Source organism: Dipodomys ordii, unplaced genomic scaffold, assembly GCF_000151885.1.
Source record: "Dipodomys ordii isolate 6190 unplaced genomic scaffold, Dord_2.0 Scaffold137, whole genome shotgun sequence".
NCBI lineage: Eukaryota > Metazoa > Chordata > Mammalia > Rodentia > Heteromyidae > Dipodomys > Dipodomys ordii.
In genome coordinates, this window is record NW_012267353.1 from 1,973,948 (window position 1) to 1,989,869 (window position 15,922).

Genomic DNA, 15,922 nt, shown 5'->3' on the forward strand with positions numbered 1-15,922 from the left:
TTTTTTTTGGTCCGGTCGTGGGGCCTGAACTCTGGGCCTGGGCGCTGTCCCTCAGCTCTTCAGCTCAAGGCTAGTGCTCTACCACTTGAGCCACAGCACCACTTCTGGCTTTTTTCTTTTTGCTTATGTGGTGCTGAGGAATCGAACCCAGGGCCTCATGCATGCAAGGCAAGTGCTCTACCACTGAGCCAACTTCCCAGCCCCTCAAATCCCATTTTCTACATTCACTTGGGTAACTTTTAAAAGATGTATTTGACTTTTCCAAAATTCATAGACTGAATTAACTTAAAATGGGCAACTTTCAAAATTGATTGAAAGGATTCAGTAAAACACCAAAGGACTAGATGAGAATGTTTGTTTCAATGAATGCTAAATAAATGTTAGTACTGCTACTTTGGCAAATAAAAATTATAAGAGATGTTAGTCATATAAACTTAAACGTGCAAAAATCCATTAGAGTCTACAGGGAAAATTAAGATTATGACATAGAATTTTCTAGTGAAATCTCTTTCTTTGCTCAAAATATCTGAAGTAATAGACAGATATATGAAGGGAAGGAGATGAATCCCATAGCTTTGTATCCGAGGTGCCAAATGTCCTTAAGATCCATAACTGGTGTTTGGCTAGAGGAGTGCTCATACCATTAGGACAAGCACTATTCCAGATCTGGCCTGTATTGTCTCTCCAGAGTCAGTAGATCAATCTAAAAAGATACAAAGCAACTAAGAGGGTATCAAAAATGCCCCAAAAGTTTTAGGGCTGGGGGGGATGAATAATAACCAGCTTAAAGACTAGAAATGCAGCCGGGCACGGGTGCCTCACGCCTATATCCCTAGCTACTCAGGAGGCTGAGATCTGAGGATCATTCAAAGCCAGCCCAAGCATGAAAGTTCGTGAGACTCTTATCTCCAATAAACCACTAGAAAACCAGAAGTGGTGCTGTGGCTCAAGTGGTAGAGCTCTTGGCTTGGGCTGAAGAGTTCAGGGACAGTGCCCAAGCCCAGAGTTCAAGCCCCATGACTGACAAGAAAAAAAAAAAAAGACTAGAAATGCTGGTTACTAATTTGGTCATGGGAAAGCTAAGGGATACTTGTAGAATTTCTGTCAGCTACAGGAAGTAAAAGTATAGGTAACACATGGTGTTGGCTGATAGCATATTAGCTGAGAGTCTGTTAATACATTTACCCATCTATCTTTGTCCCATGGGGCTATGGTGACTGCATCTCTCTTTCTTCATCATCATAAAATTGGTAGGTTTTCCTCTAATGAGAAATAAAACAAGGATTCTGAGGAATACCAGGTAGATTTAAGGCTGTGGAAACACAAAAGCATGTTACATTTCTATATTAATTTTGATATTTCCAGTCTCCTCCTTCATCTAATAGGAAATTAGAAGAATATTTTTCATTGGGCTCATTTGACCAGTTTCTTCCTCAAAATAATTTAATGATATTGAAAATGGTACATTTTACCCAGTAAAGAGTTTAGTGGTATTATCCTACAGTCAAGATGACAGCTAAATAAATGTACAGTATATTCTAAAAAATAACTGAACAGCTAAAGATAGGCAAATATTTGAAGAAAGCCTATAATCTGAAAGGCAAATGAAAAACAATCAAAGAGAAGAAGAAACAATATGCCTCACAACTGCAAGAAACAAGGGTAATGTAAACAGAAGAAAATTAATTTTAAAAATGATTAAAATATATTAGAGATGAGAAGAAATATTATATCCATGAAACAAAAACAAGGTGCTAAGATAAAGAAAAAGGAAATAGAAAGAGCCTTGGAAACAACACATGGCAGAGGGTGAAGAACCTCAAAAGAAGAGCTGAAAGGTATGTCTGTAGAAAGTACCCTGGTAAAAACTGTAAAAAGGGCCAGCCTCCCATGGCTCACGCCTGTAATTCTAGTTACTCAGGAGGTTGAGATCTGAGGATTGTGATTCTAAACCAGCCCAGGCAAGAAAGTCCATGAGACTTTTATCTCCAATAGACTACTCAGAAAAAGCCAGAAGTGGTGCTGTGGCTCAAGTGGTAGAGCGCTAATCTTGAGCAAAGAAAGAAGCCCAGGGACAATGCCCATCCCCTGAGTTCAAGCCCCAGGTCCAGCACCAAAAAAAAAAAAAAAGGAAAGAAAAGAAAAAGAAAATTAGAGCAAATAGTCACAAAGACAAATATAAAAGAGAAAAAAAGATTTAAAAATGAAAATATCTAATATCCAAGTAAGAGTTCTGGATGGTTAGAAATCATTGCATTGTAGCTGGGTTGACATTTCTCACCTTCTTCTGGAGATAAGTGTTGCATTCTATAATTGATTCAGCCTTAAGCATGATGACATGTGATAACTATTACATTACAGGTGCCTCATCTGTCAGTAATGCTTATATACTCACAATAAACTTTAAATCTTCATAGACAATTAACTTTCCAGCAGGTGGAGAGTTGCTAAGACTGATCTATGTTGAGTCTGGAGTGGGCATGTGGGAAGGCTGGTATTCTGTGTGAAAGTAGCCTAGTTCTCTTCTATAATGGAAGGTCAGCAGATAATATTAAAACAGAAAAAACCAGAAGGAGCAATGTAAGCATTATATTTAGTAACGTAGCAATCAATACCCAAAGAAGCAATGCTATCTAGGTGAGATGGAATTACTATTTTTTTACACAAATTGTTTGTTTTTCTTAACAAGTTTGATAAAAAAAATAAGCAGCTATGTAGTTGATTAGGAAACAAAACATATACTTTACAGAATCTGCTTGTGTAACACCATTGACTTCTAGGATATTTTGTTGTGACATGCTCCTTAATAAATTAGCCAAATTGTCACAAAAGCTGTAAAGAAAGAAAACATTAAGAGAAGAAAAGTTGACTCAACCCAAACCTCACAGGTTTAGGTCCTAAGATTGATTTATATATATTGTGCTGTCTCTTGATCATTATTATAAACTTCACTTTACACAGGGTATTAAGACCTTTTTGAAATCCTGTGAAACATTGCTCTTCATTGGATGCTTATAGGAAGGAAGAATTGCAAGGAGGAATCACTAGCTTCTGAAAATGGGTTGTTGGTCTTTCCTCGCTCAATAATAGGAACACTATGAGATATACACTGTACAAATCTTGTTCTAGTCTGATTTTAATAATGAAGAACAATGGCTTTACCAATAAAGGCTGTTTTGTAAAGAAAGGGTTATGTGCAGCAAAGTGAAGATGGTCAGATGACTGCCAGGTGGGTGGGGTGGGTGGGTTAATTGCAGTTTAATGGCTGTTGAAGATCAATTGCCTTTTCTGACCTCTCGGTTGCTTCTGGGTTAATGATGTATCACAGTTCTATGGGACCCAGCTGTCTCCATGAGCTATGTTTCTAATACAAAAAAAAGTTTGACTATCATATAATTTCTTCTTCTGCAAACTGCCTTTGTGTAAAAAAGTATTAGGATTCCTATGTGGTTTAAAGCAGCACGCACACACAGTATGAGTGGTACTTTGAAGTGATAGCACATCAATTACAATAAACATGTTTAGCTTTGGAAATGTAGGACCATCAAAACCTTGCTCTGCTGAAATGCCAAAACATGTTTATAATGGTTCAAAATTTCCTTTATCAGCAAATACGTTTTTCTAGTGTCTAAAAAAAGAATTTTTGCTGGGCACTGGTGGCTCACATCTGTAATCCTAGCTCCTCAGAAGGCTGAGATCTGAGGATTATGGTTCAAAGCCAGCCCAGGCAGGAAAGTCTGTGAGACTCTTATCTCAAATTATCTACCAGAAACCTGGAAGTGGTGCTGTGGCTCAAGTGGTAGAGCACTCACCTGGAGCTGAAGAGGCCCAGAGTTCAAGTCCCATGACCAACAAAAAATAAATAAAATAGGAATTTTTGTAATGAAGAGTCATATAATTTTTTATCATATTGCAAATAGGATGATTTACATTGCATGGGGACAACCTCATTCATGTGATCAGTTGAGGTTCATGTTTGAAAACCTCTTTGAAACTGTATGTTGTTCGAAAGTATGTTTCAAAATCCTCAGTCTGATGATAGATTTACACAAGTCACTTAATACCAAAACATATACATGCAAAAATCTACATGAATATTATCGTTTTGTGTTTTTGATTATTTAAAAAGTGGAGGATAGGATGCAGGGAGAAATAAATGAGCTAAGATGTTCATCTATGGGGCAAAGTGCTTGTTTATGTGTAAAAAAAATAGAATTAGCAATTAAGGAATAGAAAGCAGAGGTGATTTTTAGCAAGAAAATTTCACTGCAATATTTTAAAGAAATACAATAAAATTTTCCAAATCTCATTATTGTAGACATTTTGTCCATATTCTATTCATTAAACTTATCAGCTTGATACTTGTTCAATCTTGGAAAGTAAATGATTTGTTTTCAAGCATAAAGAGCTCTCAATTTAATGCTATTATTTCAATACCGCATTGAATTTTTTTTTGCATGTTTCTGTTTGCTTTCCTTGTCCTGTAGGTTTGCCATCTGCAAATTTGGCTGCGCCTAATCTGACTGTGGAGGAAGGAACGTCTATCACATTGTCTTGTAGTGTGGCAGGCGATCCACTTCCCAATCTGTACTGGGATGTTGGAAATTTGATTTCCAAACATATGGTAAGGCTTGTTTTCCAAGCATGTGGGGTTAGCTCTATCTTAGTATACAGATAATGAGAGTGTTTCAGAACCTGTAGCCACATTAAACCTACTGGTGACCATGTAATATTTTATAGGCCTAGAGATAGAAATTAACAACAAAGTTTTCATATGCATTTACTCTCCACTTATTCTTGATTGCCAAATGCTAATGCAGGTTGGCATTTAAGTTATATCTACAAAGTAGACTGGAGAGTTTTTATATATCCCTAATAGGCACTTTATATCATTCTGACCTAGGAGAGTGAGGATCCTTATGATCTTTTTCCTTGGAGGAAAGAAAGTAGCAATTCAAGAGATTAACACAACATCACTCATTAGCAATTAGCTCAGGTAACTTGCCTTTACTTGAGCTCAAAGTTTTATATATGTACACACACACACACACACACACACACACACACACACACACACAAAATACATGTATAGAGGGCTGGGAATGTGGCTTAGTGGTAAGTGCTTGCCTTGCATGTATGAAGCCCTGGTTTTGATTCCTCATTACCACAAAAACAGAAAAAGCCAGAAGTGGTGCTGTGGCTCTAGTGGTAGAGTGCTAGCTTTGAGTAAAAGAAGCTCAGCATAGTGCCCAGACCCTGAGTTCAAGTCCCAGGACTGGCAAAATAAATGCAAAAAGTATATGTACATTTGTATTTGCTACACATACTTGTTTTTAAGCCAGAGAAGAGCCCCCAAATCTGGTCACTTTGGTATCAATTCTAATTAAGATTATTTTTGTCATTTATAGAATGAAACAAGCCACTCCCAGGGTTCCTTAAGGATAACTAACATTTCGTCGGATGATAGTGGAAAGCAAATCTCTTGTGTGGCAGAAAATCTTGTAGGAGAAGATCAAGATTCTGTGAACCTCACTGTGCACTGTACGTAATCAGCCCAGCATTTGTTTCTAATAGCAAATGACTGTGGATGTTGTCATGTGGGTCAGTAGGGAGTATATTGAGGTGTTTACTTCACTAAGAAAGGTGGCCAGCCTCTTTCTAGTTCTGCTTCCTATCTCTAGCTCATACCTTGTCTTTCTTTTGAGCTTTTATTCTTATTGAGCTTGTTGCCTTGTATCTTCCCTTGTATTTTTCAGGTGAACATATTTGAGCTAATTATTCTGTTGTTAACATTTTAGCTTAAATTCTGATAAGTCAGTTTCTAAAACTTTTTTTCTCCTTGAAAGCAATATAAAGCTTTAAAGTAGTGTTATCTGAAGTATTTTCTGGCTGTTCACAAGTAGTAGATTGTAGCATCAGCATAGTAAAACTACACTAGCCTTATATTAAGTTTTGTAGGAAAGGTAAATTACTGAAAGTTATGATCACCTGAGAAAACCTGAACTCCTATTATTCCTCATTTCTGTACACATTGAAGCTTCTTGAACAATCACTGTTCTTTATGGTATTATACATATATACATCTTAAAATTCTAGATGGTGGCATTCAGTTCAAAAATCACATAGACATCATTGCAAATTTGGACCTGCATAATACAAATGAATGAGATTTTGCTCTGGATTAAGATTTAGATGAGAAAAACATAAGTGTTCACATGTGAATGTATGGGTAAAAAATGTACACATGTAGACACGTGACCGTATCTTGTCTGCACATACTGGTCATGCTCATAACACACATGTAGTTGGAACTATTGATTGAAATCACCAGCCATAATTCTTAGTCCCTCTTCATCGCACTATTATGTTCAGTGGGAACTGCCTTCATAATTTCTCACCAAAATGTTATCCTCAATATATCTCCAACTAACTATATGTAACCAGCTTTCAGCTTTATGTCCTTACATGAACACCTCATTGAAAGTTCACTTGAGCATGTGGGAAGAGTAAGTGGCTCTGGGCATGGATATAGGGTGGTGGTAGAAGGCAGGTGTGGGCCCTGACTATCTCATGGCCTTTGTTGTGGTTGGTTCATAACACAGACCTACAAAGATGTGAGTCTGCACATGTATACATCTTATTTTATGTAATGAATATAGAACTCCCACCCAAGGGTATCTAAATTGGAAGTTTTATAGACAGAATCTGATATGAACCACTATTTTGATTTCCCAAACCTATTTTAAAAAGGGCTGTGAGGAATATTTGTTTAAGCAAGTAATCAAACTTTGCAAATGGAGACATTGCAATATTGCATAAAAGTGAGAAAGCTTGTAATAATACACATTTACAGAATTCTGTGACTGCACATGCTCAGTTGTGAGGAATTTCACTGATAACCGGAAATCTTTCTATAGAATATGAAGGCGAATTGAGCCCTTTTCCAGCTGTGCTTCTTGGTTAGTATTCTGGGAGGATTTACATGAGCACAGAGAGGGTAAGGTCAGATAACCTGCTGTCTGTTGAAGACACATGGACTTGAGTTCTTTCTCAGTTTAAGGGACTTATTTGTGTGATTATTGTGGGCTGAGAAGTTGAACTAATCTGTACAATTTTGGATAAATAATAGAATAAATCTGGGCAATAGTGTTTTAGGACTATAATCCTAGCTAATCCAGAGGCTGAAATCTGAGGATTGCTGTTCAAAGCCAGGCCAGGTATAAATGTGTGTGAGAATCTCATATCTAATTAACAAAAAGCTAAAAGCGGAGGTGTGGCTCAAGTGGCAGAGTGCCCATCTTGAGTGAAAAAGCCAAGCAAGAGTGAGAGGGCTTGAGTTCAAGCCATTACCAGCATGGCAAGAAAGGAAGGAAGGAAGGAAGGAAGGAAGGAAGGAAGGAAGGAAGGAACGAAGGAAGGAACGAAGGAAGGAAGAAAGGAAATGAAAAGAAAGGAAGGAAGAGCAAGAAGGAAAGAAAGGAAGGAAGGAAAAGAAGAGACAAGAAGGAAGGAAGGAAGGAATGAGGGAGGGAAGGAAAGAAAGGATATAATAGAATAAAACTGGGGGCATGGCTCAAGTAGTAGAGCACTTGCCTAACATGTGGAAGGCCCTGAATCAAATTGCTAGTACCAAAAAAGAAAAAAAAAGAATAGAGAATTTTGCATATTAGCAGGCTTCAATACCTAAAAATTTTTCCAATTAACATTCAGTTAACAAGCAATCTATGAAGGTTGAGATTAGACATAGGAAACCTGGATTCTGGTCCCACATTTGCCCCTCAGTGACTTTGATAAACTCCCTTAACCTCATTGAACTTTTTTTTATCTGCAAAGCAATGATATTAGGTATGGAAGCTCTTTCTGGTCCTTAATATTAGAATTATCAAAGTCAGAACCCATTCAACTGAACAATGATGAACCATTTTAAATGCTTTCACTCAGAGTAAATATTCTGTTTTAAGGCACCAGTCAATAGAGCCTCTTTCCCCAAAGCATAAAATGCTAGACACTTTAAACTGACATCTAGTCTGTTTTCTCAGCCTTTGACATTTCAAGTATCAAAACACTGACATATAGAATGTAGCAAAAATGTACTACTCTAAAATTCGATGCTTTAAAAAAAGTATTTGCAATTGACAAGCAGTAAAAAATCAATTTTTTCATATTTTCTATTAACCAATCAAGATGGATAACCATAATTCATTGCTTTGATCAGTTTGATATGTCTTAGTAAAGTTATAAAAAGATTGGGGATTTGACGAAAATTCCAAAGTGATTTTGTTGTTTGGGGGGAGGTTATTTAGAGAGGTGCTATGAACATAATCCTTATTAATTTGGTAATGGATCTATGTAATATCAAGTCACATATATGAGAAGCCTTTCCACAATCAGAAATCTTTTGGATCTGTTTGGAGCTGGTTCTCATACACACAGATTGGCTTTGAAGAATGGCTATGATACGTGGGTCTTAAGTAGAGCAGGACAAGAAGTCTCCCTGAAGCTCTCTGTAGGGAGTTAAATCAAGCTGGTGATGATACAAAGCAATGATGGATTCCAGAATTACTGGTCAGAGGTTCTCTTAAACAAAACAATAGTTGATTTTCTGGAGAAAATCTGGAGATGGGGAGAATGCTGAGTTTTCTGATGCTATTAACCCTCTCTTTTTCAATTTAGTTGCACCAACTATCACATTTCTCGAATCTCCAACCTCAGACCACCACTGGTGCATTCCATTCACTGTGAAAGGCAACCCCAAACCAGCGCTTCAGTGGTTCTATAATGGGGCAATATTGAATGAGTCCAAATACATCTGTACTAAAATTCATGTGACCAATCATACGGAGTACCATGGCTGTCTCCAGCTGGACAATCCCACGCACATGAACAATGGAGACTACACACTCATAGCCAAGAATGAGTATGGCAAGGATGAGAGACAGATTTCTGCTCACTTCATGGGCTGGCCTGGAATTGAGGATGGTGAGTACCAGAAGATTTGCGCATGTGGAGAGAAAGTAGTATATATATCATTCAACTGATGACAAAATCATGTAGGCAAGGAACTGTCCCCAGCCCCAGTGGCTAAAACTACCATTATTTATTCTTTGCATCTGGATCTGCACATCAACTAGACTGGTTTTATCCTGTATGTACTTATTCTGGGGTACAGGGTAAAAATACAATAATAACGCAAGAGAGTGCTTCTCAGACTAAGGGTAAGATGAAAGAGGAAAGCTGGAAATGCAAAAGTCTTCGTGCCATTGGCCAAAGCCAAGTCAAGGGGCAGAGACATATGGTACTCAAGCAGATGAAGGGGAATGAATAACTTTGAATAGGCATCTGACATACACAGGATTTCTAACTAGTATGGTAGTTCCTAATAAAAGGGTTATTTTGTTGCTATCATTATCATCTCAGCGTTCAATGAGATTGCATACCCTTGGTGGCAAGACCCGTGAAAAAAATCACCAGCTGATGGACTGTGTTGGGTTGACTCACAATATAGTTTAAGGTTTATGTTCTACCCTCTGATCCATTTGGAATACAGAATCCTGCCTCCTCCTTCATAGATCTAATACAGTGTATTTCTTCTTTTGCTTATCTGGATTGACTGAGTAGAGCTACTTAAAAAAAATCAAATCTGGAGTTGTTTTTCTAGCAGTGGTAATTGGTTGGGGGAAAGATGGCAGTGCTGTGACAAGCAAGTTTCAGTGTAAGTGAGCTCCCATACCAGGGGACAATTGTCATCCCTCTTCCTAGTTCTCATATTGTCCGTTAGCATTCCCATGTGCTCAGTTTTGTTGCCCAAGTGCTTGCACCATGGTGGAATGGAAGCTGTGTTTGGATGCTAGAACTGTACATAGCTAGAACTGCTTCCTATCATAGATAGGAGTTAGTCACTCAAAGGAGACTGGCAGAGAGCAGAGGGAAGGCGAACTGGAGACATGGAGGTATAAAACCGGGGACTGCTTGGAAGTTATGCCCAGTGGCTAATGGGGCAGAGACATGGACAAAAGTGATCCACACAAAACCACTTTGCCAAGCAATAAAGATGAATGCACCCATTTTCATTACATAGAACTTCTTATTGCCCTGGCATTTTACTGAACATTTTTCAAATGTGCTCCTTTGGCATGTTCAAAGTGTGATTTGAATTATGTAACGAAGATTTATAAACAGCTCTTTGAGACCACATAAAACAAACCAGGTTTGCATGCAACACTCAGACGCCCTTGGACATTGTAGCTATTCCCAATTAGATTGTTCTCTTCATATATTCTCTTCTCTTCAATATAGCTATTTGACTGGGCTTGCTTTAATAAAGCTCTAAATTACTGTTGTTTTTTTTTTTTACTGCCTGTGATCAACTTCTCTCAGGACTAAATCTGGAAACTTTAATTGGGAAAACCGCTTTTTTTTGTTCCTATTATTTTTATTTGTAAGTAGTTTTAGAGCTACAGACAAATTGCAAAGAGGGCACAGTTCCCAACCCCTACCCAGCTTTACCCATTGCCAATATCCTATGATAAGGTGGTACATTTATCATAATAAGAAACTATACTGGAATATTACAATTCAACCAACTTCAACTTTATTTACATTTCACTATCAACAGCATTTTGAAACTGTTAGAAATGAAACTTGATACAGGGTGAAGCTTGAGTTTAAAAGCTGTCAGAGGAAGATTCTTTGATATCTGTGTGATATAAAAGCAGTAGCTTCTATTCTTTTTTAATGAGATTTTGATGTGTATTCTTTTGAACATTGCTATATGGGGTTCATATTTGGCAGAACTGAGCTTCTCTTATTCATGTGGCCTCATTTATATAGATCATTTCTGTTAGTTTTAACCTGCTTAATATTGGCAAAGGATTGTTTTCAGGAATAAATCTTGAAGTCTCTCAAGTATTCTTTTCTTTTTTAAGCTGAAAGAAAGTAGCTACTCAGAAAGGTAATATCTGAGGATCTCAGTTTGAAGCTATCCCTGGCAGGGACAAGAAAGTCCGTTAAACTCTTATCTCCAATTAAGCACTAAAAAGTTGGAAGTGGTGTTGTGACTCAAGTGGTATAGAGTGCTAGCTTAGAGCATAAAAGCTTAGTGTCCAGGCCCTGTGTTTCAAGCCCCAGGATCTTCTTCCCACTCAACCACTCCCCCAAAAAGGGAAGGAAACAATCCAGCTAATTTTTTTATATTGTATCAATAGAAATACCAGGTTTACCATGGACAAACCCAAGAAAACCAATGATGCCAGATATTGAACTTCTATTGCACTGTCCTTTGAACACATCAGCAGGAGGTATTGCTGAGTGCAGATACCATACAGTGCACAGCTCAATTTTTATAAGCATGCTTTCTCTCCTTTTTCCTCTTCTTATTCATTTATTCATTTTATTAGGTCTTTAAAATATCAATATCTGCTTTGGAAAAAAGACCTATTTGTTTTCTCTTTAAGTATTTATTCAAGGATCAGTGATCAAAGAGTAACAAATAAAAGTAGAAATGATGGTGGCTTGGCCCAGGGTGACAGTGGAAATAGCTGGCTCACTAGACCAGTAAACAGTGTGACCAATGAGAGATTGACCTCAGTTGACTTGTGGGGTGGAATCTTTGTGGGTATTTATGAGATGAATGAGATTTATGAGAGTCATATCACAACATTCAGATAATGGCCTTATTTAGAATTGCTTTCTTTTTTCTTACCTCTCTTAAAAACAAGCAAAAAAATAAACAAAAAAAGAGAAAGAAAAACATTTCCCTGAAGTTCTTTCCAAGTTTTTTTTTTTTTTTTTTTTTTTTTGCCGGTTGTGGGGGCCTGAACTCTGGGCCTGGGTGCTGTCCCTTGGCTCTTCAGCTCAAGGCTAGCGCTCTACCACTTGAGCCATAGTGCCACTTCCGGCTTTTTCTGCTTATGTGGTACTGAGGAATCGCATCCAGGGCCTCATGCATGCAAGGCAAGCACTCTACCACTGAGCCACCTTCCCAGCCCCGTTCTTTCCAAGTTTAAGGTTAGCAGGTTGAGTTTGGCTTTATGTTCTTTCCGTGTTACTGTTAACATCAGAAGTTTAGTGCACACAAATCTTTTTGGTAAGAAGTGTCTACTTGGGGAAATGGTGGCCCATTTCTGTAACATCAGCACTTGGAAGGCTGAAGCAGAAGGATCATGGGTTCAAGGTTCAAGGTACCTAGTGAGACCGGAAACAAAATGAACAAGACAAAATGCTTTATTTTTAACCACAGTGGTTTTGATGAGGTGCCTTTTATTTTTAATTTCTTTTTTATTGCAATTTCCTGTTTCACAAGGAAGCAGGCAACCTGGAATAACCATGAAGCTCTTTTACATAGAGCCAGAAGAATAATCCTGGCATCTCTTGGAGGGCATGCCCTTCATGCAATTTACCACTGAGATGCCAGAGGATAGTTACTTAGAAATATCATTTTGAAGACAGAGAATGAAGATTGTTGAAAAAGAATCAAATCATGAATAAAAGCAAATCAACAAAAGTTCCTACAACAGAAATTGGTGAACAAGGAACAAGATGGGCTGACTGGATGTTCTGATAGTCTTGGTTGTCTTTGACACTGGGTGGTAGAGAAACTGCATGAATGAATGGCAGCAGTTCTTCACTTGGAGGAAAGGTCGGGCAGCTAGACCTGCTGCCAGCAACAATCCAGACCCAAGGGTGCCATTCATAAGATGTGAGGGTGTGAGGCAGGCATTAAGGAGAGAGACCTAGCAAATTAAAATCCACGTGGAATGTTTTTTGAGGGTGCTAGGACCTCACAGATATGTTACTATGGAAACGGAGATGTTACCTGATCATTAGATATCACTAGTGCCTTCCACAGGGTCATTGAGAAAGAGAGAAAGGATGTCCTCAGACCCTAGACACTGCACTGAGCATTTTGTATTTAATATTTAAGTGCTAAAATCAGTTCTGGCTAGTCTGGGGTACAGTATTTTAAGGATAAAAGACAACTTTCAGCTTCCAAATGAAACCACCATCGTGTTCTTCTTTGTAGCACACTGAAAAGCACAACCAGGGACTATCACATCAGCTTTACTTTATTTTTATCTTCCTTTGTACCAGTAAAGTCAGTTCACCGGGACTAGTCTTCCTTGGTTCTCAGCACAGTAGTCAAATAGTTTCCCATACCTTATTGCAAATTACCATTGATGGGGGATTTTGCACTATTAATTTACTTTATTTCATTTTTAAATACACATTTTTGAGACCCACCTTTAGCAATTCTGATTTAGTGGCTCTCAGACTGGATGTTGTGTTTTATTCTTCTTTTTATGAGATCCCATAAGTAACCAGAGGTGAGTGTCATTGCTCTGAGCCATACAGGGTTTTTCTGCTCATAATTCTTTGGTGATCCTAGGCTTTAGACAGAATCTACATTTGGAAATCATATAACCTCTGCCAGGCACTTGGACTCACTCCTATAATCCTAGGCACTCAGGAGGCTGAGATCTGAGGATCGCAGTTCAAAGCCAGCCTGGGCAGGAAAGTCCATGAAACACTTATCTCTAACAAACTGCTCAAAAAAAAATCCAGAAGTAGAGCTGTGGTTCAGTGGTGGAAAGTTAGCCTTGAACAAAAAGAAACTCAGAGACAGTGACTAGACCCTGAGTTCAAGCCTGCACAAAAAATGAAAAGAAAAAAATAAAAAAGAAATCACATAGCCTATCTGAGCTATAAACCAGTTTTCTGGATTAGATCTCAGGATCAAGTTCCTTTTCTCTCCTCCCCAAGTTCAAGCTGGCAGGATGGCTGAGGGCTGGAGCTGGCTAGGATTTTCAGCCCTTCTCCTGCCCAGGTTAAAGAAGGTAAGACGAGCAAGTGGAACTTTGCTTGCTGATGGCTTTGTGCTCTTGAGAACTGGGAATGTTTAATACTGTAAACCTGGGCTTTCTTCCATGGGAACCTTTACGGGTTCTTGGAGATTCTCATTCTTTCTTCAGTTTCCTCCATGTGAACAGACATCTTGCTTCAGCTGGTGGAAGTTAATTCCTTCCTCCAGGAAAGAGCTTTTGTTTTTTTTTGTTTTGTTTTGTTTTTTTATTTTTATTGGCCATGGGGCTTGAACTCTGGGCCTAAGTGCTGTCCCTGGATCTCTTCAGCTCAAGGCTAGCATTCTACCACTTCAGCCACAACACCACTGTGGTTTATTGGAGAAAAGAGGGTCACTGACTGTCCTGTCCTAGCTGGCTTTGAACTGTGATCCTCAGATCTCAGCCTCCTGAGTAACTAGGATTACAGGTGTGAGCCACTGACGCCAGCAGGAAAGGAGCTTTGTGTTATTGGGGTCCCAATGTCATTGTTCAATGTAGCCTTAGGACTAAGACTCCCCACTAAGTCTTTCTTCTCTGCTATCTCCACATAGTACTGGAAACCCTTGACCTGAAATCTCTGGGTGCAGAGCTTGAAGTTAAAGCAGTTGCAAACAAACATGGCTGCAGGTTGTCTTGGAACTTCCCTCAGGCCAACTCCTCGGAGCCTACCACCTCCCAGAAACACAGTGAAAGATTTCAAAGTAGTTCTGTGGAAGCCCCCTAGAGGGAAAAGTAGTGTGGTAACACTTCTCCAAAGAAGCTTTTTTAGTTTTATTTTTTATTTTGAATTCTTCTTAGTCTTTCCTCCTGAGACTAGTTGAAGTCTCAAGGTGAATTAGGTGTTTCAAATGACAGGCATAGATCCAGTTCTTAGTTAGTTCCTTTGTGAATTTTACCTCTAAGTGCTTCATGTCCACATTGATGGCTAAAGACTCTGTGTTAACGCCCCATTCCACTAGAATCTAGGGATTCTGAACAACATGTCAGCTCTCTCCAGAGGTCTGAGAGACATTATAGACGGGGATACCCTATGTAGCAGGTTACAAAGCTCAAGACAATGTAGATCCTACTTCTTAACATAGTGGCAAGGGGAGGTATGGGGTGGGAAGAAGAAAGCACCGCACATCCTCCTAACAAGGAAGAATACTCCAACCACCCAGAGAATGACAAAAGATAGAGAAATGCTTGGCCCTCCATTCCTGCTCCATGTTCCTCTTTGTGGTTGCTTTTATCTCATCTTCAAGGATCAGCTTTGAATTCCCAGGGATGTCCCAGTTTTGGTATGAGATAGGACCCAGTGGAAGATGTGGGGAAAGGCAATGAAATCATGCACCCTGCCTCTCCCCCACACCCCAATGTTTTCTTTTTAGAGACATCACTGAACATTCATCAGGGTAGTGATTTCTCTTGGAGGTCTGGAGACCTCCAAGATTTTACTGTGAGGTAAATTTCTGTCATTTGTTGTCCGTCCAAATGGCTGTCTTCAGACTATCAGATGTATGAGCTTGGAATCTGTTACATAGCTAAACCTGTGCTTTGCAAAAAAAAAAAAAAAAAAGAAGCTTTGTCATGAGGAAAAGGGTTTTTTTTTTGTTTGTTTGTTTTGTGTGGTTTTTTTTGGTCTGATTCTGTCTCATATCTGAGCCATTTTCTACCACCTCAGTGGGTGGCTTTCTCTCTCTTAAATGTAAGATTTCTGCACCTACTCAAAAGCTTCAAGTGCCCAATACATTACAGGAAGACATTCCTCACTCCCTTGCTGCCATTAGGGAGACTCTTTACCCAGAAATGCTTTTGTTATCACACTGACATTGCTCTCCTTATCCAGAAACTTGGACTCATCAAGACCTTGTTGTTTTACTATGTGAACATTCTTGGTCTTTAAGGAGAAACCAAAGTTGAAATTCAGTTCCTAGAAAGGGTACATAAATTCAAGCTCTTTTTGGTGCCTGAGATTCCACCCTCCCCGCCCCCTGGCCTGCCATTTCTTCTCCCTTTGGAAAAAAGGCTAGAGCTGTATCATAGTGAACAAAGGAAAAACATCTCCTCTTCTTATCCGTAACATTTTCTTTCTATCCTTCTTT

The 15,922-nt window shown here is 38.8% G+C and overlaps 1 protein-coding gene across 2 annotated transcripts in view; it reads left to right on the forward strand.

Moving 5' to 3' along the window:
* The window catches only part of Ntrk2 (neurotrophic tyrosine kinase, receptor, type 2), a 363,714-nt gene that overhangs the window by 52,710 nt on the left and 295,082 nt on the right, over positions 1-15,922 (forward strand). For both annotated transcript variants that reach the window (XM_013031082.1, XM_013031083.1), the window contains exons 7-9: positions 4,488-4,624; positions 5,409-5,541; positions 8,674-8,979. In XM_013031082.1, the coding sequence (XP_012886536.1) occupies positions 4,488-4,624; positions 5,409-5,541; positions 8,674-8,979 (576 nt within the window). The remainder of the gene's footprint in view (positions 1-4,487; positions 4,625-5,408; positions 5,542-8,673; positions 8,980-15,922) is intronic.